The sequence below is a fragment of the Garra rufa genome, chromosome 15 (assembly GCF_049309525.1).
Source record: "Garra rufa chromosome 15, GarRuf1.0, whole genome shotgun sequence".
NCBI lineage: Eukaryota > Metazoa > Chordata > Actinopteri > Cypriniformes > Cyprinidae > Garra > Garra rufa.
The window spans coordinates 36,332,076-36,357,450 of record NC_133375.1 but is presented as its reverse complement, the minus strand read 5'-3'; the positions used below and the strand labels follow the sequence as shown (position 1 = coordinate 36,357,450).

General features: G+C 35.7%; 1 protein-coding gene and 1 pseudogene across 1 annotated transcript; both read left to right on the top strand.

Annotated features, from left to right (window-relative positions):
• The first annotated feature begins 2,261 nt into the window (after window positions 1-2,261).
• Window positions 2,262-5,130, top strand: LOC141286535 (vacuolar fusion protein MON1 homolog B-like). Its single transcript, XM_073818587.1, has 2 exons — window positions 2,262-2,658; window positions 4,421-5,130. The coding sequence occupies exons 1-2, from the start codon at window positions 2,494-2,496 to the stop codon at window positions 4,646-4,648; spliced, it is 393 nt and encodes a 130-aa protein (XP_073674688.1). The 5' UTR covers window positions 2,262-2,493; the 3' UTR covers window positions 4,649-5,130.
• Window positions 5,131-6,406: 1,276 nt separating this feature from the next.
• On the top strand, window positions 6,407-20,911 carry LOC141287739 (GRIP1-associated protein 1-like; annotated as a pseudogene).
• The last annotated feature ends 4,464 nt before the right edge of the window (window positions 20,912-25,375 follow it).

The following is a 25,375-nucleotide window of genomic DNA, read 5'->3' as shown; positions in this document are numbered from 1 at the left end:
CATTACACACTCGAATGACAACGACGTAAAAAGTAGAAAATTAACAATGGTGCGAACTTGTAAATTCCCAGGTTGTGACCACAAGAATGTGCAGGGATCGCCGTTCAGATTCCATCGTTTTCCTGTTTCTGATATAGTTATGAGACAGCTTTGGCTGGTTGCCATCGGCTACTCTGCTGGAGCTAAAATATCCAGTATCAAGGATTTTCGTGTGTGCAGTGCTTACTTCAGCGAAGACGATTACATCCCCAACCAAGGAGGAAAAATCAAAAAATGGATTTTAAAGAGTTCTGCTGTACCAGTACCACGGGTAAGCTCTATTTACTAACTTCATGTCTCATACGACAGGTTTATTTTGAAGCTAACGTCGGTTTTTAGGCTAACGTCACATTGAGAATATTCTAACCGGGGCAGTGATAGCATCGACAATAATCGACTGTCTATGTGGTGAGAAAATCGGCAAATGTCATAACTAATGAATTAAATTGAATCTATATAACACAACAAAATATGATGCTTTGCTATATTTGTTATTGTCTGTAACTATGCGGAACGTGCGTCGGTATCATCGTGTTTATAAGTGTGCTTGAAGTCACATACATACAGGTAGGTCTAAACCAGGTATCTCCAACTCCGGTCATCGTGAGCTACATTCCTGCAGCGCGATGTTTTCCTATGACAGGACACCTTTCTCAAATGAGACATTCTGTACAAGCCTGCTAATAACCCGTTGATTTGAGTCAGGTGTGTGTTGCATCAGAGAAAAACTAAAACCAGCAAGACAGTAGCTCACGAGGACTGGAGATCCCATGTCTAAACTGTACAGTAAACAATCTGATGTTTAGACTCCTGTGGAAATCACGTGAAACGAGGTCTAATATAAATATATATATATCGTCTGTTCCGTCTGACATTGTGCTAAAATTGGTTTCATCATCAGAAGTTTCGTATTCAGACATGTTGTCAGTGAGTCGCGCTATCAACAGCTGATCGGAACGTGCGAACTGACAGCAGCGCGGATTGATGGAAACGGAAAGAATATAGTGCCGATTAAAACTGAGGTATGATTTTTGTTAGGAGTGTTTTTTGTGATGTAAATTAATCAAGCTTTGAAACGCATATATTTTTTTCACGTAAAAACGCACAGTTTTGAGGCCCCGGAAACTAACCGTGACTACTTTCTTGAAAAACTTCCAGCGGCCAGAACTCTGACCAGGGAGGTGAACGCAGTGTGGGTCAGTGTGTATACACTATAGTGCTGATAAGGATTGCATACAACTTCATGTCTTAAATGCTCGAACTATCCCTTTAACATAATTAGCATGTTACTAGCATTTTGCTAGCATGATTTTATTGCGGTTTGCATGTTACTAGCATTTTGCTAGCATGAATAACATGTTACTTGCATGTTGATAGCATGATTCTAACAAAAAATTAACATGTTTTTAACATGATTAGCATGTTACTAACATGTTAACAAGATATTAGCATTTTACTAGCATAAGTAGCATGTTACTAGCATGTTGTTAGCATGACTAACAAGTTACTAGCATGTTGTTAACATGATTCTAGCCTGATTAGCATGTTACTAGCAAGTTTCTAGCATGATTAGTAAGTTAGTTTGATCCTGGTCAAAAATCTTTTCAAAAGTAGGAAGTATTTAAATCTGACACTGTTCTTGTAAATGAAACATCCGCTCTTCATCATCCAATCAGGTCCTGTCCTACAGTTTTTCCTCATTTAATATTCTATTTCTCTTATAATTGCATGCACAAAAAACTGGTGTATCGAATTTCACAATTACTTACAAAGAAATGCCATTAATTAATAACATTAAATTAAATGTGTAATTTTGAAGTAGAAAGACGTATGGCAATAATTTCATTTAATTTATTTAAATATTTTTTTTATAGTAGAATGGGTTGTGAAAGCTGTTTAGAGTTGCCTTCAAGCTCAAATGAGTCACTAAAACCATTAAACCACAAGGAAATGGACGAATCATTAGCGTTTTGACTCATTTTTCTGCAATCAATGGTTCTTTTTGTCATCTAAAACACCAGATGGCTCCCAAATCCTGAAAAATGATGGCTTATAAGCCAGGATTTCCACATTCTGTGAAAGATTTGACCACTTTGCCATGAATTCTGCAACAGTAAGCACTTGATTAGCCTAATCACATGGCTGAAATGTTTCAGACCTTCTGTGGACACAGTCGCGAGGTGCCTTTTATGCAAAAATGCAAGCAAATAAGGCAGAGCGAATGATTAGATGCATCAAAGACCACATTATGTGTGGAAACATTCTGTGGTTTAAACTGTGTCTATCTTAAATGGACTGAAACTGAGTTTTTTTTCCATCATCTGGTTTGCTTTGACAGTTTATGTATGTTAGACACTTCTCTGCTACTGTACTGATGTAGGTGGTATGACCAGGTCACATTTCTTGTAATAATGCCTGTGTTGTAATCAAGTATACAGACTATAAGCATGCTATATGATGCTTTTCTTCAGCCCAGAGATGGAGGTGGCATATAGAAGCCAGGAAGAGAGGATACTCCTGCTGGATCTGTATCGCAACATGCACAATCGTATCCACAGTGCCTCACGGCCACTTAAACTCATCTACCATTCTGCAGGCAAAGAAACTCTGCTGGCCTGGGTATGTTTTTAGAAGAATCAAAACAACTTCAGTAGTTCAGAATGTTCTGGGTATATTTTTGAGGTCAAAGATTTACGTACACCTTGCAGAATCTGCAAAATGTTTATTATTTGACCAAAATAAGAGGGATCATACAAAATGCATGTTATTTTTTATTTACGACTGACCTGAATAGGATTTTTCAAATAAAAGACATTTGCATATAGTCCATAAGTTAAAGTAATAGCTGAATTTATACGAATGACCCTGTTCAAAAGTTTACATACACCTGATTTTTAATACTGTGTTGTTACCTGAATGATGCACAGATGTTTTTTTTTGTTTGTTTGTTTAATGATTTGTTGTTTATGAGTCCTTTGTTTGTCCTGAACAATTAAACTGCACACTGTTCTTCAGAAAAATCCTTCAGGTCCCACAAATTCTTTTTTTTTTATTGGCATTTTTATGTATTTGAACCCTTTCCAACAATGACATTTTATACTGAGGACAACTGATTAACTACTGATTAACAACTGCAATTATTACAGAAGGTTCAAACGCTCACCCTGTTATATGCTGGTTAGGTATGTTTTGATGCTGGGATGCTGGTTTTAGCTGGTTTATGCTGGTTAATGCTGGTCCTTTGCTGATTTATACTGGTCTTTTGCTGGTTAATGCTGGTTAATGCTGGTCTTTAGCTGGTTTATGCTGGTCCTTTGCTGGTTAATGCTGGTCTTTAGCTGGCTTATGCTGGTCCTTTGCTGGTTTATGCTGGTCCTTAGCTGGTCATGTTGCTGGTCAAGGACCAGCATAAACCAGAAAAGGACCAGGAAAGGACCAGCGTAAACCAGCAAAGGACCAGCATAAACTAGCAAAGGACCAGTATAAACCAGCTAAGGACCAGCATAAACCAGCAAAGGACCATCTTAAACCAGCAAAGGACCAGCATAAACCAGCTAAAGAACAGCATTAACCAGCAAAGAACCAGCTTTAACCAGCAAAGGACCAGCTTAAACCGGCGAAGGACCAGCATAAACCAGCAAAGGACCATCTTAAACAAGCAAATGACCAGCATAAACCAGCAAAGGACCATCTTAAACCAGCAAAGGACCATCTTAAATCAGCAAAGGACCAGCATAAACCAGCTAAAGACCAGCATTAACCAGCAAAGGACCAGCATAAACCAGCATAAACTAGCAAAGGACCAGCAAAGGACCAGCATAAACCAGCAAAGGACCAGTTTAAACCAGCATACCAGCATCAAAACATACCTAACCAGCATATGCTTTTTTTTTTTCAATAGGGCACTGAAGCTTCTGTAATAGTCCCTAAGTTGTCCTCAGTGTGAAAAGATGGGTCTCAAAATCATACAGTTGTTGTTGGAAAGGGTTCAAATACACAAAAATGCTGAAAAACCAAAGAATTTGTGGGACCTGAAAGATTTTTCTGAAGAACAGTGGGTAGTTTAACAAGGGGCTATCAATAACAAAATAAAATAATAAAAATAGCTAATTGGATCATTCAGGTAACAACACAGTATTAAGAATCAAGCGTGCATAAATTTTTGATACATTTTTATAAATTCACCTATTATTTTCTTTCTGTATGTTAATGTCTTTTGTGTGAAATATCTTGTTCAAGTCAGTACTAAATAAAAAATAACATGCATTTTGTATGATCCCTCTTTTTTTGGTAAAATAATTAACATTTTGCAGATTCTGCAAGGTGTATTTTCACTTTTGACTTCAACTGTATTTCCTATACTCTTCCTTTTGTTCTGTAGGTCACTAGCAAGTTTGAGATGTATGCCTGCTTCACTCCACTTGTCACTAAGAAATCAGCTATCGGTGAACTGACTAAACTACTGCGATGGCTCAAAAAGGAAGAGGAGCGTCTCTTCATCTGTCACCTCCCAAAATACTCCACTACCCCACAGCCTGGGAACTCCACAGACAGGGGGAGATCAGATAGATTGAATACATCAGACACTGGCCTCCTGTCTCTCTTGTAACCTTATACACAAGATGCTGTTTTACTTCCATGTTTTGTTAAATTCAGTGGGTTTGTGTGAAACGGGAAATGTGACTGCATTGAATATGTATGTACTGTTTGCATGTGGATTCGTAGGTGACGTGTTTCATTAATGCAGTTGAAGTTCTCAAATTCAAAATGTCAATTTTTGAGTTCAACTTTTCACGTATTGTTCTGCTGAAAGCAGAATTTGTAATGTCAGGCGTTTGTATTAAATTAGTACATAATAAAAAATTAAAAATGATCAGAAATAGAGTAAAAACAGTAATATTGTGAGATATTATTACAATTTAAAATAACTATTTTCTATGTTAATATATTTTAATATTTAATTCATTTCTGTGATATCAAAGCTGAATTTTCAGCATCATTACTCTACTCTGCAGTGTCACATAATGCTTTAGAAATCATCCTAACATGCTGATTTGCTGCTTGAGAAACATTTATTATTATCAATACTGAAAAAAAACTTGTGCTGCTTAATATTCTTAGTATATATATATATATATATATATATATATATATATATATATATATATATATATATATATAGTGGAAAGCATTTATTTGAAATAGAAATAGAAAACAAACTTTTTATTATCACTTTTTATGATGCTTTGCTAAGATATAACTACTTATTATAAAATGTTCATGCATGCCACTTTAAGTCGAATCACAGAAGTAGGCCTATTGACTGGTAACTGCCTGTAAAAATGGCTCTCATGTGACACTCAGATGTTTCCAGAGTTACTGTTGTTTATTTTACAGATACAGTAAAGTTCATTGACTTATAAACCTTATCAGAGTATCATGTGTTCCTTTTATCTGTTCCTACAACTGTAAGTTGTTTATGATTTTCCTCATCCTTTTCAGTCACAAGCATAAAAACGTCAACCTGTCACACAAAATGTAAAGAAGTTGTTTGGTATTTTAGATATTTTTTATATAATAAAACTAGGAATGTATTTAAGAACATTTAAGCTTTTAATACAAGTGAAATGAATGGTTATTTTATCACTGTTGATTGTCTATGAGCATAAAATCATTCCTGTAGTCTCAATTCACACATGTAAATGAATGCTTGATTTGTATCTGTAACTAATTATTGACAAATGAGCATAGAAGCCTATAGTTGCCGTCTAGGTAGTCCGCTCACTAGGTTCACTAGGTCAGTGTTTTTCAACCACTGTGCTGTGGTACACTAGTGTGCCGTGAGAGATCGTCAGGTGTGCCGTGGGAAATTATTCAATTTCACCTAATTGGTCTAAAACATTTTTTGAAACCTAATAAGTTATAAGCTCGGTGTTCATTCAAACAGGCCCAGGTTTCACACTGAGTAGGTAGAAATATGAAAGATCAAAGAAGACTGTTTTCATTGTGCTTAGCTGATTCCTTTTCAAGACACTTTGATAAGAATGACTGTATATTGTTAATTGCACATTTTATTTGAAAGAAGACGAAATATGAAAGATAAGATACTTTTTTCCTTGTGTTTTTGATTCCTGTTCAACACACTTCGATAAGAATGGCTGTATATTGGTAATATAAGCTACAGAGTTTCATTTTTTTTACACTTTTGATTGTTGGTGTGCCTTGTGATTTTTTTTTCAATTAAAAATGTACCTTGGCTCAAAAAAGGTTGAAAAACACTGCACTAGGTTACAACTACAGTAGTGAATATATTGTGTTATTGCGGCATCTACAGGACAGGTGCAGATATAACTCATGGTGGGGTTTCTGTCAGCAAGCCAAAGCTCTTAAATGGGAGACATCAGAAAGCTACAGCTTTAACCTTCATCTTATCAGAATGACAGTTCATTTGTTAAAACAAGGCTGACAGAAAACACAATAATAGCAAATAGAGACAGTTTGTATTCTGTCCAGCAGTGTTTTGCTGTAGCGAAGATGGCGCAAGCACTGTCAGAAGAGGAGTTCCACCGTATGCAGGTACAAATCTCTTTATTTGAACTTGGATTGTAACCTCTAAAGCACATATGAGATCCTCAACATGTTTAGAAGTAATTTCACTTAAGAATATGTGCAAACAAATCTGTTTTGTATCTTAAATTGATGTCCATCTGAGCGGATTGGGACTCTGTTAGCTGTAGCCGTTAGCCTGCAAGCTAATGGTTATGAGGCCAGAAAATGTTTTTAATAGACAATTGCGATGTTTTTATTTAGTGTATTTAATCGTTTAGCCACCAAAATGACTGTCTGTTAAAATGACATTCAATATTCTTACTATTGTGATGCGTTTGTGACATATAATAGAGATGTAATTAGCCTGTTAGCACGCTAACCTATAATTACTGACCATTTAGCACCGTTAGCACAGCAAACAGCTGATATTTTTGCTTTTTCAAAACAATTAAAGTACATTATATATACATATATAGAGAGTTAATCAGACGTGTTTTGTTGGAATGTCAGGATATTAAATATCATATCGCTGTTGTTTTGCTCTAGCATCATCTTGTTTACAACCCCTGAAGCATCTAATATTCAGTTTCATAGCAACCAGACTTTTTAATTAAATGTTTCCATTACGTAAATAAACTTTTAATGCATTGTAAACCACTGTTATAACATTATTCATAGCATAAACAAGACTGCATGATGCTTTTATGATGATGTGTTGTCGAGGTGGTCATTTGCAATAATTAATAATCTGTATGTTAAACACCTCGCTACCTCAAGTATACCTCATATACTATGTTTTACTCTATTCATTTCTATTTTAATGTGTTTTAACAGGCTCAGCTCTTGGAGCTGAGAACACAGAACTACCAGCTATCTGATGAGCTGCGGAAAAACACAGCGGGTGAGTGAATGTAAACCTAAACCTTTACATATTCAAAACACTGGCCAACTTGTTTGCATCATTAACATGGCAGAATGTCATCTTTTGCACCTATTCCACTAAACCTTACATTTTCTGTGCTTATTTTGGTTGTCTGTTTAATTCTGTAGGTTTATTGTGCCAAAATGTTGTGAGAGTAATCGTCCTGTCGGTAGCTGAGAGCACAATCAAATTTATTAAATGGTTTAATAATTGAACAAGCATTTGGGGAAGATATATAAAGATAGATGTTCTAATTCTGTCAGTCAAAACTGAGTTGTCTGAGGGCCTGAGGCCGGTTGCACCAGTTGTGTGTAATCAGATCTTAGTCTAGTTCAAGCATCACTGGGCATGTATGAACTTAAATACTGAACTTGGTGTGAAAATGTGACCCAATGTATGAAACTAAATTTTTGCCTAAGCTTAAAATGCATCGGTGAGTTAATGTTTTGCTTGCACACACCAATCCTTCATTCAAATATTTATTTAAATGCGTGACATGTGACCATGTGATTGGTGAACCGTGAGCATGCAGATATGTTGTTCAATTATTGACATATTAATTTAAGCAAATTCTGCAAAGTAAATATTTAGATCAAAGGGCTTGGGAATTCTTGGTTTAGACATATATATTGACAGACATTTTAAAATGATGTTACATTTTGAGAAAATAATTATGTGCAGTTTCTGGATGCATACACTACCAGTCAAAAGTTTTTGAACAGTAAGATTTGTAAAAAAAAAAAAAACAGGAAAAAATTGAAATATTTTTACTATTTAAAATAACTGTTTTCTATTTGAATATAATTTTAAATCTAATGTGTTCCTGTGATTTGAAAGCTGAATTTTAACATCATAACTCCAGTTACATGATCCTTCAGAAATCATTCTAATAATCTGATTTGCTGCTCAAAAATATTTATTATTATTGTTATGTTGAAAAGTAGATTTTTTTCAGGCTTTTTTTGATAAATATAAACTTCAGAAGAACTGCATTTATCTGAAATAGAAATCTTTTGTAACATTATAAATGTCTTTATCATCACTTTTGATCCATTTAAAGCATCCATTAAAAGTATTCATTTCTATAATTTACCCCCCTCCGATAAATAATAGAAATTAATATATTTAATGGATGATTATTAAGAAATTATAATTATCTGCTGTTTCTGGATACATACACTACCAGTCAAAGTTTTTGTACAGTAAGATTTTAAATATTTTCTATTTGAATATATTCTAAAATGTAATTGATTTCGAAGCTGAATTTTAGCATCATTACTCCAGTTACACGATCCTTCAGAAATCATTCCAACATTCTGATTTTCTGCTCAAAAAACATTTATTATTATTATGTTGAAAACAGCTGAGTTGATGTTGATGTTACAAAAGCTTTTTATTACAGATAAATGCTGATCTTTGGATCTTTTTATTCATCTAAGAATCCTGAAAAAAATGTAATCCACTGTTTTAAATATTGATAATAATAAAAAAAGTTTCTTGAACAGTGAATCAGCTTATTAGTATGATTTCTGAAGGGTCACGTGACACTGGAGTAATGATGCTGAAAATCTAGCTTTGATCACAGGAATAAATTACATTTTAAAATATATTCAAATAGAAAGCAGTTATTTTAAATAGTAAAAACATTTCACAATATTACTGATTTTGCTGTGTTTTGGATCAAATGAATGCAGGCTAGGTGAGAAGAAGATACTTCTTTAAAAACATTAAAAATCTTACTGTTCAAAAACTTTTGACTAAGTAGAATTATGTAATAATAATTATTATTATAATACAGCAGAATTATGGAGTGAACTTTGACAGTATGGAAACCTTTCAGCTATACTTCATGTTTACAGTTTTGAAATCATCTTATTGGTCAGTAAAAGTGGATGTTATATTAAGCAACACAATATCTTAAGACCTTATGCGTGACTTGTACCCTGGTTATCAGTAAATTCTCTGAGAAAACTCTCATTTCAAGTGTGCAGACTATTATGTTGACTTGTTTATATTATAATATACAGTCCTGCTAATTATCAACAAAATCCATTAGCAATTTCTGCTTGTGCAGCTGTCTGTTAAAAACATAGTTGTGTGTCGTCGCACACAAACAAGCTTAACATCTTATTTCTAGTTATTTTCTAATTCCATTTTCTTTTCTGTGTCACAGAGCTCAACAGTGTCCGTCAGAAGACCTCGAACTTGGAGAAAGACTATGTCAAAGCGCAGAAGGTAGTGGCTCTCCTTGGTTTTTCAGCAGGTCATTGCCATGAGATAGAGGTCAAGCTTTACTGCAGGCCTTGTAAATTTGCTTTGTGTGCTGTTTTCCTGCCTTCTGTTTTAATGGGGTGGGAGTAATTGACTGTTCTGGTCTGTTCCAGTTTTTTCCCCTCCTAGTGTATCTTTTTCTTTCTTTTCTACAGTGAACTATACAGCTTTGCATGCATTTCAACACAAAGTCACAAGTCTTGCGCTGGCCATGTTGTAAGACAATACATTGTGTTTGTGACTCAGCATTGACAAACCACTCTGAAGTCTGTATGAATTGTGAAATTGAAGCAGTTTGATAAAAGTGGTGCTTAAATATTCATAACAATAACTTTTGCAATTCTGTTTTGCACAGAAAAAGGAATAGTTCAACCAAAAATGAACATTTGCTGAAAATGTACTCACTATAATGCACTATAATCAGAATGAGAGTCCAAACAGCTGATAAAAACATCACAATAATCCACACCATTCCAGTCCATTAATTAAAATCTTGTAAAGTGAAAAGCTGTCTTTGTAATAAACAAATCCATCATTAAGATGTTTTAAACAAGTCCTCTATCCATAGTATTGTTTTCTCCAGTGAAAATGTTGTGTTGTCTAAATCAGGAGAGAAATATGCATAGATCAAGCACTGTTTACAAGTCCAAAACAGTTTTAACAAAGAAGTCAGTGGATTTTAATGTGAGGAGTAAGCTGTTTGGACTCTCACTCTGACGGCACCCATTCACTGCAGAGGATGATGAAGAAACAAAATCTCTTGGTGGTGTTTTAGGATGGATTCTATTTAAGTTAAAAATCCAGTTAAGATAATGTTTTCTTTTTCATTTTCATCCTCAGGCTTTGAACAAGAGCAAGAAAGCACAGGTGGGATTTCTTCTAACACCAGTATTTGATTTTTGACATTAATTGCTATGTATACAAATGTAATATGTGACCCTGGACCACAAAACTAGTCTTAAGTAGGACAGGTATGTTTGTAGCAATAGCCAAAAATACATTGTATGGATCAAAATAACAGATTTTTCTTTTATGCCAGAAATCATTAGGGTATTAATGATTGAAGATATTTTGTAAATTTCCAACCGTAATATGTAAACTATTTTATGATTAGTAATATGCATTTCTAAGAACTTCATTTGGACAACTTTAAAGGTGATTTTCTAATATTTTGCACCCTCAGATTCTAGATATTTAAATAGTTGACCATACATCAATTAAAAGCTTATTAATTCAGCTTTCAGATGATGTATACATTTCAATTTTAAAAAATTGACCCTCATGACTGGTTTTGTGGCCCAGGGTCAGATAGGATATCCTGAGTGGTTTGGGGAGATGTCTGCCTGGTAACCATGCTGTATTATTCTTTTATTTTCAGGAGGTAGATGCCTTAGAGTTTGCGCAAACTAATGTAATCTTTTAGCTTTAAATCGGTTTAAACAATCAGGATAAGCGCAAGTATTTACCATTTTGAATAGCCGCTATACCCACAATCTCTGTGCTCTGTGTAAACAATGAGTGTCGTATACATGCGACAGATCGCTTCCGGCGTTTGCGTATTCTACCACAGAGCGCGTGCTCATGTGACGTGACTGATGCCGAACGCTTACTCAGGAGAGATGGACGTGGCGTTGTAACAAAGGTAAAAAATGATATAAATACTGTTCAGTTTCTCTCAAAAACCGATCGTTTCGTGTCTTAAGACATCAATGTATCGTCACGAGTCGCAGGGTGTAATTTGGATTTGTCTGTGCATGTTTTTGTTTACTTTTAAAGGTCTGGTGCCCATCCACACCCATGATAAGGCTGGCAGACAGCACCGGTTTTCGTAAAAAATCTTCGTTTGTATTCTTCTGAGGAAACTAAGTCACCTACATCTTGGATGCATTGGGGGTAAGCAGATAAACATCAAATTTTCATTTTTGGGTGAACTATCCCTTTAAAAGGATAGTTCACCTCAAAATGAAAATTACCCCATGCTTTACTCACCCTCTAGCCATCCTAGGTGTATATGACTTTATTATTTCAAAATAATTCAATTGGAGTTATATAAAAAAAAATGTCCTGGCTCTTCTAAGCTTTATAATGGCTATTGAGATTTTGAAGTCCAATCAAATGCATCCATCCATGATTAAAAGTACTCAACATGGCTCTGGATGGTTAATAAAGGCCTTCGGAAGTGAATCAATGCATTTGTGTAAAAAAAAAATATATATATCATATTCACGTGATTAGTTCACTTCTAGAACAAAAAATTACAGATAATTTACTCACCCACTTTTGTGAGATCCAAGATGTTCATGTCTTTTCTCAGTCGTAAAGAAATTGTTTTTTGAGGAAAACTTTTCAGGAATTTTCTTCATATAGTGGACTTAAACTTCTAAAATGCTATTTAAATGCCGCTTCAAAGAGCTGTAAATGATCCCAGCCGAGGGTCTTATCTAGCGAAATGATCGGTTATTTTCTAAAAAAAAAAAAAAAAAATCCTATTTATATACTTTTTAACCTCAAATGCTCATCATGTCTAGCTCTGTGTGAACTCTGTATTCTGGTTCATGACAAAAACTCAAGAAAATGAGATGGAATTTTTTGACATACCCTTTACTGTTTTGAACCGGAATACACAGAGTTCACGCAGAGCTAGACAAGACTATCATTTGAGGTTAAAAAATATATAAATTGTCTGGGATCGTTTAGAGCCCTTTGAAGCTGCATTTAAACTGTATCTTGGAAGTTCAAAGTCACGGGCACCATTGAAGTCCACTATATGGAGATAATTTCTGAAATGTTTTCCTCAAAAAACATATATTTTTTTTATGACTGAAGTAAGAAGACAAGAACATCTTGGATGACAACAGGGTGAGTACATTATCTGTACATTTATGTTCTCGAAGTCAAATACTGGAAGTCTACTCTTTTAATAAAGGCCCTCTGAATTGATGCGTTTTTGTAAGGAAAAATATAAATATTTAACATTTTATAAACTGCACTCTCTAGCTTTCGCTAACTGACTGGCATTCCAGTAGTTGGCGTAGGACATGCCGTAGCATGACATCTAGTGAGAATATGCTTGTCTTTTGAGAATCAAGCTGTATTTACAGCAAAGGAAAACCAGTCTTCTCTTGGCTTATTTTGTAATCCTCAGACATTTTTCTTTACAAATCCTTGTTTTGTACTTCTATTCCGTGACCGGTGGTTTGTTTTGCTCTTTCCAGTGCACTTCTGGTGAACACACATATGACAGTTAGCGGAAGTGAGAGAATATGGTTTATAAAGTTTTAAATGGAGATATTTTTGCTTCCCCCCGGAGCTGTGTGGGGTACCTTTTATGATGGATGGATGAACTTTATTTGACTTTAAAATCTCAACACCCATTCACTGCCATTAAAAAGCTTGGAAGAGCTAGGACATTTTTAATATAACTTTGATTGTATTTGTTTGGAAGAAGAAAATCATATACACCTAGAATCAATTTAGGGTGAGTAAATCATAGGGTAATTTTCATTTTTGGTTGAACTGTCCCTTTAAGAAGTGGGCTTGATTATATTCTGTGTGCATCCAAACAGCTCTTCAAGAATGTGCAGATGTTAATGATGGAAAAGCAGCGCTCATCGATGAATCGGCCGGCACTAATGGTGTCCAGTCAGATGCCAGCGGTCACAGTGATGAACTCTCTGCCCCGGGAAATGATCAGATTGATCAGGTAACAGATATTAGGTTTCATTCTCACCAGGGTTGGGATGCTGTACCATACAGAAGAGGTTTAGAGTGAAAGAACCAGTATAATGAAATGACTGCAGCTTCTGCAGGGATAATAATTATACCATGTGCAAGAAACCAGAACTCTCAGATGTCAATCGATGAAGCCATCTATACCGCAATCGAGTGTGATTGGCATGCATCTTCTGGGGTATGTGATAAGTTTGGAACGGATGGCTATAAATGTCTTTCTAAAAATACAAGTTTCAGTCCAAGTAAACAAGTTGGTTCACTCAGTCAGAGTATCCTAACAGTAGAGTTTCAGAGTAAATCAATTATTCAGCTACGCAGTGCTGCACTCTTTATCAGGAGGAGTTTGCTGGAGTTCTCAGAGGTCATGTTTAATGCAGGGCCTACAGATGCTAGGGTGAACTGTGGCCAGACACAGCAGAGACACCACCATCAGCTTCTTTTGTGAGATTAGCACAGTAAAGGGGATGTAAGGACAGGGATCTGGAGTCTAGTGTTTGACTACCGATGACTACTGATAAAATGAGGGCTGCAGCTAATTGGTTGTTCTTTATATATAGTTTGTCACTTTTTTTAAACATTCCCAATTCCATAATATGGTGCAGTTTCTTGAAATTGGAATAGAATATCCAGCGGGAAATAATGTAGAATGGGACTTGATTTTATCCTTCATGATTGGATGATGAAAAAGTAGGTTATGATGTTAGTGTTTAATATTAGTTAGTGTTTAATGTTAGTGTTTCCCAGCCCAGGACTGCTCGATTATGGCAAAAATCATTTGGTCAATATTGTAATCACGATTGTGACTGGGGCCAAAGCTTTAAATTAGTGACTAATTTAAAGATAGCAATACAACAGAAAAAAGATACAAATAAAAAAACCCCCAGTAAATATTGACTTTTATGCAAGTCTAAAGTAGTGTAATAGTCTACTACAGAATTTGAATGTAATTATTTGAATGTAAAATAAAACTGCGTCTTCACTGTAAGAATTAAACATGCGTTGTTTCTTATTAAAACTACAAAAGTCCTTCATTCAAGAGCAGTGAGTGATTTTTTTTCTTTGTATTTTTACATTTTATTAATAAGCACAGAGAAGGCAGAACGAATATTATTTGTTGGCGCTTTAAGTGCCACACGGATCCAATATACTGCTACACACGTATTTTCTTTCTCAACTGATTATGATCATTTAAGACATAACTGACAAGGGTTTACATTAATAATCACCAAGCGCCTCATTTTGAAATATTTTATATTTTAGTGTATTTGACCGTTTAGGTGCGCACCTTGAGCTAAAAGATAATTTTACATGTCCGTGTTTTGCTCCGTCTCTGAGCGCATGCACAGAACAGTGCAAGTTATCTTTCTCGCTTTTAAAAACACAAAATCAAAGAAACATTTCGCTGACTTGCATGTGAAATTAGGCTTTTATGGAGGAGCGAAAACACACTGGAAAGGGGCGCAATAAACATTTCATCTCGATTACTGTATTTTCATGGTCATTTAAAGAAACCGAAACTGAGTTTCGATTAATTGCACAGCCCTATTCCCAGCCTCATGTACTAGCCTTAAATGAGCAGAAAAGTTGTTTAAAGTGAAGTTCTCTTGCAATAAAAAATTACAGATAAATAACAGAAATTGTATTTTGCAATTTGCAGTTTAAATGCAGCTTCAAAGGGCTCTAAACATTCCCAGCCAAAGAAGAAGGGTCTTATCTATAGGGAAATAGTCATTTTCTAAAATAAATGACAATTTCTATATTAAACTCTTATATACTAAATATACTAGCTCTGTGTGAACTCTGTGTATTCCTGTCTTGAACTGGAATACACAGAGTTCACACAGAGCTAGACAAGATGAGCATTTAAGGTTAAAGAGTATATAAATCGTTTTTTTTTTTTTCGAGAATAACCAATTGTTTCACTAGATAAGACGCTTCTTCCTCAGCTAGGATCGTTTTGGAGCCCTTTGAAGCTGCGTTTTGGAAGTTCAAACTTGCAGGTACCATAGAAGTCCACTATATGGAGAGAAATCCTGAAATGTTTTCCTCAAAAAACATCCACTGATTTCTGTATTTACTGGGGTTTCATTTGTGGAGCTGCTTTGTAGAAACTGAACCTGCTGTTCAAACCCTTTGTGAAAAAGTTCATTTCGTTGTGTATCTCTTCTGTGTTCTCTAGGCCGAAGTGCAAAGCACCAAACCGGAACAGCGAGATAATGAACTGTGCAGTGAGTACATCTTTCTGACAACTTCTTTTTAAAGTTCTGACCTTCTCAAACTCACTGAAGAGTTAACCGAGTAAAAAACAGGGAAGGTTGTGTTCTGGATCTTCACATAGCAGCACAATGATTTGACTTTGACTGAGCGTCAGTTGAACACTTTACAAACTCAAGATTTTTTGGCAGTCGTGTGCATTAATATCTGTTAACGCTGGGTTTCAGAGGTGGCATTAAAGCTTCAAACGGAAATGGAGGAGAAATGCTTACTGAGGGAACAACTCCAGACACTAGAGGTAAAAACATCAGTTTTGCCCTCTAAATACCCAGGACAGCAGGAAACAGACAAAAGGACAAAATGCTAGGATTCGTTTTGCTGATGAGCGTGTATTTTTACCCTCGCCATGGGTGCTAATTTTGGACGCATTCATTCTCTCCTTGCTCTAGAGAGTACTTTCATAACTATGATTAAACTGGCATTTTGCAGGTTTTAATATTTGAAAGTTGCTTATTAAAGCTATTTTTAATTTGATCATACATTTTTGTATTGTTAATTGACACATTAAATATTTTATTTTCCTTTATCTTACCTCTTTGACTGATCCATATTGTAGTCCCCATACAGACTTTTCTAATTGTAATGTATTCATTTTCATTTTCAGATGTCTAAGCAGGCGGAAATCACAAAACTACAAGAAGAAAATGCTAAAGTAAGTACCACATGTCTGTTTCGGAAAGCATGTGTCCTCAATGATAAAAATGCAAGTGATAATGTCTTTTTTTTTTCATTTATTAGTTGTCCGATAAGTTGAAGAAAAAACAAGACAGGTGAGATGCTTTTATGCTTTATTTTTTCATATTACAGTTGAAGTCAAAAGTTTACATACACCTTGAAGAATCTGCAAAATATTTTACCAAAATAAGTGGGTAAGAGTGATCATATAAAATCCATGTAATTTTTTATTCTGTACTGACCTGAATTTACATGTAGTCCACAAGAGAAAGTAATAAAGAATTTTACATACGCTTGAGTCTTAATACTGTGTTGTTACCTGAATGATCCACAGCTCTGTTTTTTTTCACTGAGGACAACTGAGGCACTCATATGCAACTATTACAGAAGGTTCAATAGCTCACTGATGCTCCATAAGGAAATACAATGCATTCAAATTTAGAAACATTTTGAATTTGAAGATCAGGCTAAATTTTACTTATTTTGTCTTCTGGAGCACATGTACATATCTTTTGTAGCCTCTGAAGGGCAGTACTAAATGAAAAGAGTCAAAAAGGCAAAATAAGAGAAATGTACATATATTTGTTCTGTTCAAAAGTTTTCACCCCTGGCTCTTAATGCATCTTTTTTCCTTCTGGAGTATCAGTGAGCGTTTGAATCTTTTGTAATAGTTGCATATGAGTCCCTCATTTGTCCTCAGTGTGAAAAGAGATGGATCTTAAAAGCATACAGTAAGTGTTGGAAACGGTGCAAATAAATATTTACTCACCCTGTTGTTGTTGTTATGCCATATGTCCTTTTTTTAAAAATTAGAAATTAAATTAGAAATTAGAAATGTAATAAAACATGTCCTGCTTGTTCCCATCCATATAATGGCAATTGAATAGCAATCAGCTTCAAGCAGGAAAAAAAAAGCAAAACCATCACAGAGTGATCCCATTTGACTTATGCTGTATTTTCCATGTCTTCAGGAGGCATACGATAGGCTTTGATGAAAAATTATATTTTGGTTTAATTTATTGTTTAGCGAAAATTCTGATCTTGGCCATTGGTCTGCTATCCACGACTGGAGAATGCAACAGAGATATTCACCTCTGAGAAGTATGTGCATAATTTTCTAGGAGCCGTGCATCGCATTTTGATCAACCTTGATTTCTTGAAATGGTGTGCTTGTGGGCTTTTGCTGAGCGAGCTGAAACTTCTGTTAATACGGTCTCACAGTCTTGCACAGAAGACCAATGGCCAAGGTCAGGACTTTTGCTAAATAATAATTTAAATTTCAGTTCAATTCAGTTTTTCAACACTATCGTATGCCCCATGGAAAATCAAGTCAAATGGGATCGTTCTGTGATGCTTTTGAATGGTTTTTCTTTAAAGCTTGAGCCTAGTTGCTATTCACCGCTATTAAGAACATGTGCAAGAAGGGCTTTTTTTGTTTTGTTTACATTTGTCTTTTAATACTCTGAAAAAATACAAAGGTTATAAGGCATTAGAACAGAAAACAAGGTTGATTAAATAATGGTTGAATTTTCTTTTTTAGTTGAACTATCCCAGTGAAGTACTTATGCTTTTCTCCAAACATGGTGTGAAAGTTTTCTTTATGATGCAAAATTCACTTCAGTTTAGAGACAGGGGTTCCTAGTGGAAAATGAATAAGTGCACCTTTAAACCAGCTTAAGACTACAACTTGCTGATATTAATTGAGGAAGACAGTGATTGAGTGATTTCACGGAAAACCTGCTGAAATATGGAAAAATGAACATTAAGGACGGTATTAATGGACGATGTTACAGTTAAACACATTACCTCCTCAAGTGCAAGATAAATGACTTTCAACCCTCCATTTAACTCGAGTCCTCTTTCTCTGTACCGTGGCCCCTCAGCCAATCAGAACTCTCCGTGTGATTACATCACCCCTTAGTGTGCCGTGGTAACTCAGCTGTGGCCTAGCGGCAGTCTCTGTGTCAGTGTAATGAGTCTGAACGTGAACTTGTTGTTCTGGCACTTGCTGTAGACTGCTGTTTCAGCACAGACTGCCTTCGATCCGCATCCCTCTGGTCAACACGGGGCCTGTTTTCCCTGATCAGGAGATGCTGCCTGTTATTTATCACTGCTGTGTGGGTTTTTTTTAGGGCCAATGAGGATTCAAGTCTCTTTATGCTTCTCTTACAGCTTCCAGAGGCTACAAGTTGAGAAGGAGGCACTTTACAATGACAGCAGGTGAGAAAGACAAACCCAGCAGGGCAGTTATTTTGCGATAAAGCTCAACAGGGATTTTTTAGGAGCCTGGGTTCTCGAAATGTGTTTCCCATTTGTTTTCTCAATGTGTAGTTGTAAGGTTTGAACCAGAAAATGTATTGCGGATTTTCATTTGAAATGAAAATCACAGCAAACAAATAACTTACTCTGATTTTGAATCAACTTCTGAATTTAGGAAGTGTATTATGGAAGCCCATTTCCAGCATGAATAAAAAATAAAAAAAGGTAGTGAGTTTACATTTTGCAATTCTGACTTTTTTTCCATGTAGAATTGAATGATAAAAACGCAATTCTGATTTTTTTCGCAACTGCATGTTATAAAGTCAGAATTGTGTGACATAAGTTAAATTTTTTGCCAGGATTATGAGATAATATCTTGCAATTGTGACTTTATAACACACAATTGAAGTTATCAAGTCAGAATTGTGAGACATAAACTCAATCATGAGAACATATCTGTCTTTTTTCCCTCTCAAAACTGGACTTTATAACACACAATTGTTTATATCTCACAATTCTGAGGAAAATGTCAGAATTGCAAGATATAAACTCGCAATTGCAAGAAAAAAGTCAGAGTTGCGAGTTTACATCTTGCGATTCTGACTTTATTTCTTGCAATTCAGTTTATATCACAATTCTGAGAAAGTGTCAGAATTGGGAATTTATATCTCAGAATTCTGAGAAAAAAGTCAAAATTTCAAGTTTGTATCATGCATTTGTGAGAAAAAAGAATTGTGAGATACAAACTCTCAATTGTGAGAAAAAAGTTTTCAACTTGCAATTGTGACTTTATATCTCGCAATTCTGATTATAAATCACAATTGCGAGTTTTATACCTTGCAATTCTGAGATATTTCTGAGAATTGCAAGTTTATATCTCACAATTCTGACTTTATAACATGCCATTGCGAGTTTATATCTCACAATTATGAGTAAAAAGTCAGAATTGTGAGTTTGTATCACGTAATTCAGAGAAAGTCGGAATTGCGAGTTTTCATCTTGCAATTCTGACTTTATTTCTTGCATTTGTGAGTTTATATTTGACAATTCTGAGAAAAAAATTCAGAATTGCGAGTTTGCATCATGCAATTCTGAGAAAAAAATTCAGAGATGTAAATTTGCAATTGCAAGAAAAAAGTCAGAATTGCGAGATACAAACTCACAATTGCAAGAAAAAGTCAGAAATGAGGAGTTGTAAGGTTTGAACCAGAAGATGAATGTCTCTGAATGTCGCAAATTTCAGTGGCAATTTGCCACAGTCCCACTTGAGTTTAAACTGATCGCTTTGAATAAAAGCTTTTGCTAAGTTAATCTGACTCTTTCTGCACTCTTAAAACAGATCATACATATTTGTATTTGTTAAAAGAGTGGTCCACCCAAAAATACCTCCGCTCACTCTTAGGTCATCCAAGATGTAGATGAGTTTGTTTCTTTATTGGAACAGATCAACAAAAATCAGTTTTAATTCATTTGCTCACCAATGGATCCTCTGCAGTGAATGGGTGCCGTCAGAATGAGATTACAAACAGCTGATAAAAACATCACAATAATTCACAAGTAATCCACACAGCTCCAGTCCATCAATGAACATCTTGTGGAGTGAAAAGCTCTGTTTGTAAGTAGCAAATCCATTATTAAGGTGTTTGAACTGAGGAATATGATTCTGACGGCACCCATTCACTGCAGAGGATTCATTGGTGAGCGAAAAAAACCCATCTACATCTTGGATGGTCTGAGGGGTCAATATTTTTGACAAATTTATTTTTTGGGTAATTTATACCTTTAAACATGTTAAATAAAAAAAGGCATTTTTACTTCTGGAACCCAGCTATATGTGTTCCCATGTTGTCATTTATACTCCTCTGTAATGTTTTTCCTGCTGAATTTGCTGTTTTATTTATTCTTTTCGTGATGCCTGGGAATAGACCCTACCACACATTAGTCACATCAAACCCCTCATAGCATATGATGCATTTGTTTTCACAGGACTAAAATTGATGAGATCCAACAGAGGAAAGAGGAGGAGCTCAAATCCATAAACCTTCGTGTGCAGAAATTGCAGACAGATTTAATGGCAGCCAACCAGGTGAGATCCGCTCAGGGCCCACCCTGCCAAATTCCCTTAATATTGAAGCCCATTTGTTGCACATCTTGGAGGGCGATCGATGGATGGCCACTAAGGGAGTATGATGATAAACATTTGCAAACCCTTGAGGGTGGGCTAAAGACTGCAGTCAGTGCTTCAGGATCAGACTCTGGCGCTGAGGCACATCTGCAGAGATTAATGGACCGTAGACACACTGCTGCATCCATCACTGTCATACTAAAAATGCATTGAATCTTCCTGCCTGTTGGTTTGTGTGTGCGATTCCAGAACGTCGCTGAACTGAAGGAGCAGCTGCAGAGTAAACAGAAAGAGCATGAGCTGGCCATCCACGCGCTTAAAGATCAGGTAGTGCACAAGATTGGTTCACAATGTAAAATGAACATTCATTTCTCAGGTGACTATACTGGACGCCAGTCACTAAATTAAACGTTTGAAATGTTTTAAAAGATTAGTTCACTCCTGAGTTAAAATTTCCTGATAATTTACTCACACCCATGTCATCCAAGATGTTCATGTCTTTCTTTCTTCAGTTGAAAAGAAGGTTTTTGATGATAAACATTCCAGGATTTTTCTCCATATAGTGGACTCCAATAGGGACTGGGGATAGAGTTGAAGGTCCAAATTACAGTTTCAATGCAGCTTTAAAGGGCTCTACATAACCCAGCTGAGGAATAAGGGTCTTATGTAGTAAAACGATCAACATTTTCTTAAAAAAATTACAATTTGTATACTTTAACCATAAATGCTCGTCTTGCATTTAATTTTTTGACCTTTCTTTCTTTCTTTCTTTCTTTGCCTAATTGCCTTTATTTTCATTAAATACAGTTCTTAATACAACATATATTACCATTTAAACATGTATACAATATTTCTTACATTTAAACTCCTTTAACAAGAATTTTAGAAGTAAAAATTAAATATATAAAAAAGTTGTGAGTTTTCGTCTTGCAATTCTGACTTTGTTTCTCGCAATTGTGAGTTTATATCTAAAAAAGAAAGTCAGAGTTGCGAGTTTTCATCTTATTTCTCGCAATTGTGAGTTTTCTATCACACAATTCTGAGAAAAAAGTCTGAATTGTGGCTTTATATCTCGCAATTCTGACTTTATACCTCAATTTCTAGTTTATAGCTTGCAATTCTGACTTTATAACACGCAGTTGAGAGTTTATATCTCAATTTTGAGAAAATAAGTTAGATTTGCAAAATTGCGAGAAAAGTCAATTACCAATTTTTTTTTTTCAATTCACTGGTGGAAACGGGCTTCCATAGTGTATGATACCTCTAAATGTCACAAATTTCAGTTGCAATTTGCTGCAGTCCCACTTGATTTTTTTAACTGATCACTTTAATTAAAAACTTATGCAAAATTTATCTGACTCTCAAAACAGATCTTACATATTTTTATCTGTTAAAGAAGTAGTCTACCCAAAAATACCTCAGCTCACTGTCTTTCTGTCTTTCTTTATTTGCCTAATTGCCTTTATTTTCATTAAATACAGTTCTTAAAGGTCCCATATACGCCTTATTCAGCCCGCTGCCATTTTGAATCGAAAACGAGGCTGTGAGGGATAGCAGTCCAGCAGCGCCCACTGTGGCGTATTGTTACGTATCGGGATGTAGATTGTTTAGTCATAAAAATAAAGAGAAAATATCATTTCACTAATTCCCACAGGACAAAGAACTTCAGAAAATGTGTATTATTAAAGTTCGACGGGACATAGGACCCAACTTTCAGGTAACAATATTGCATTTATTTAAGAAAATGACTGTGGAAACTAGCCGGTTGGCTAATTGCTCATTTATAATGTGAGCATGTTTATCTTCCTTTAAACGTTTACACAGAGCTAAAATGTTATATTTTACTACAACTAAACTAAATATCTCCATTTTGTATAGATTACAAAGAACACAAGACTGTGCTCCTAACATTTTACTCAGGATTATTTTTCAAAAACACTGACTGGAATTAGGAAGCTTAAGGAAGCTTTCAGCTCCGTCTGTGTTTAACGTTACCTGGACTCAAAAGCCTCACGAAAGGAAAACCTTGCGATCGTAAGTGAAAAAGATATTATTTTTAAATGATGTTTTAAAGATTAACATGGTTTGTGTTAAGAGCCTGCAGTTAGATCGTAAGCCTCTTTCAGACAACATGTTAAGTCATACAAAAAACAGTAGGTTTAAACAAAGTTTATTTTTATGCAAAGCGATCAAAAGATAACATTTATTTATTAGTTTGCCGTGTAGTGTTTGAGGTAAACCACTTTTAAAATCGCAAAATAATATTCAGAACATTATTTTTTGTTTCTGTTTTGCTTTAGACAAGGAAAATGTCATGTTTATCGTAATTTCATAATAAAGGTCGGGAAGACGCTTATGACCTATAGCTGCAGGCTCTTAACACGAACCATTAAGCATTTTAATCTATATAAGATCATTTGAAAAACTCTGTGTAAGCGTTTAAAGTAAGATAAACATACTCACATTAGAAATTAGCACAGTCATTTTCTTAAATAAATGCAAAATTGTTACCTGAAAGTTAGGTTATATGTCCTGTGGAACAATCCATGTTTTCTGGAGCTCTTTGTCCTGTGGAAAAATGTGAAATGACCTATTATTTTACGGTTATACGATCTACATCCCGGTACGCAACAATACGCCACAGTGGGCGCTGCTGGACTGCTATCCCTCACAGCCTCGTTTTCGATTCAAAATGGCGGCGGGCTGAATAAGGCGTATTGTACACATTTCTGGAGGTTTATTTTAGTTGTTGATGTCCTTAAGAATATATATTTGCGGTATAAGTGCCAAAATCCATCTCAATATATTTTTACAGCTCCTTTTTTAGTAGCTCTGTCAACAACAGGTCGATTTTGGCCCATCTAATTAATATTCATGAGCCTCTCTTCTGATTGGCCTGTTGTTTTCTGAGTGACGCACAGCCAGACAGCTAACCACAGTTAACTACGGTCATGTATGCTTTAGCCGAGCCCAGAGCCATAGAGAGAGCCTGCTGATACTCAACAGGATATTTCAGAACGATCATTAATGTTTTTTCTTTTTCAAACACCGAATGCAGTAAGCTACATAACTGTTGCTTCAGTAAAGCCCCTTTCACAATGCGCGCTGATTCTGGAAAATTACGGGAACGAGCGCTGTGTGAACAAAAGCCAGAACCATAAAGGCAGTGTTGTAGTGATGATGCACGTTATCATGCGACTCTTCACGATGAAAAAATATGTGCAAAGTGGAATGAAGCGGCGATCGGGCAGAGCCAGCTCCTCACTATCAGCACTGAAGCACAGTTTGTTCAGGTTAGTTTCAGTTTAGTGAAACGTACACGTCGCATTACAGCTCACATCCAAACGTCACATGTCTTTATGGGTTTTGTGTAAAGCACGCACAGATTCCGGAAAACAACTGTGAATGAACCAAATCAAACAACTCCGGAACAAATCATGGGACACATTATCCGTGTATTTACCGGAATCGCTGAGTGAAAGAGGCTGAAGTTGACTTGCCACTGGTCTCTTATATTCACGTTGTTCTGAAGCCTGTGCAATGATGTAGTTTCGAAATCTATCGACTGAACAGGGTTTTCTCGACTTGTTTTCGTGTTGTTGTTGCTTAGCAATGTTATGGACACGATATTGTCTGGGTTTGACAAAAGGAGGGTGGGACGTGATTGGTGCTGGGGGTGGTGACTGAAGGCGGTGACTGAGTAGATCGGACGTCACATCTTTACGGAAGTCACAGCGGCTCGTGAAAATGAACAGCTACTTTAAGCAGGCTGTGTGCAGTTTACTGTGGATTGACTGCTTTGAAACTCATATGGTAGTTACATAGCCCCTAGACCTCAGTTATCATGAAAAAAGCCAGGAAATTTCGATTTTGACAATATGGGACCTTTAATACAACACATACTACCCTTTAAACATGTATACAATATTTCTTACATTTAAACTCCTTTTACAAGAATTAAATGTATAATCGTAGTGAAAAACCAGTGTGTCTCGTTTAGGTGACTGACATCGTGTCTCTTTAATTTGCTTTGCATTAAATAAAATGATTAACAGCAAAGAAACAGTTTCATAGATTAAATAAAACATATTTTTACCAAAGTAATGCAAGTCGGCGGCACCGAGAACTACTCCTGAAGAGAATGCAAAATATCCGCGCTCATTACAACCACTGTTGCGACTGCCCTGTCCCACAAAAACTATGCTAAAAATGTTTGGTTTAAGATAAAATAACCATGAGTACATGTGCACGCTATAAAAGCAACTGATGCAAGCCGGTCGCTCAAGTTGGTCCACCAGTGCAATGTGATTGCGCGAATGCTCCGTACCTCTCCCTATTCCGATCACTTGCCGGATCCGTCACCCCGCTTTGTTCTGGGACCTTGTAATTTACAAATTATCCACTGGTTATAAGTAATCAATGAAGTTCTTTGCATAACAAATTTCCTATTTACATCGTAAATTTGTATTTCTTTTTTTATAATGACAGATCGTTTCACTAGATAAGACCCTTATGCCGCTATTAGGATC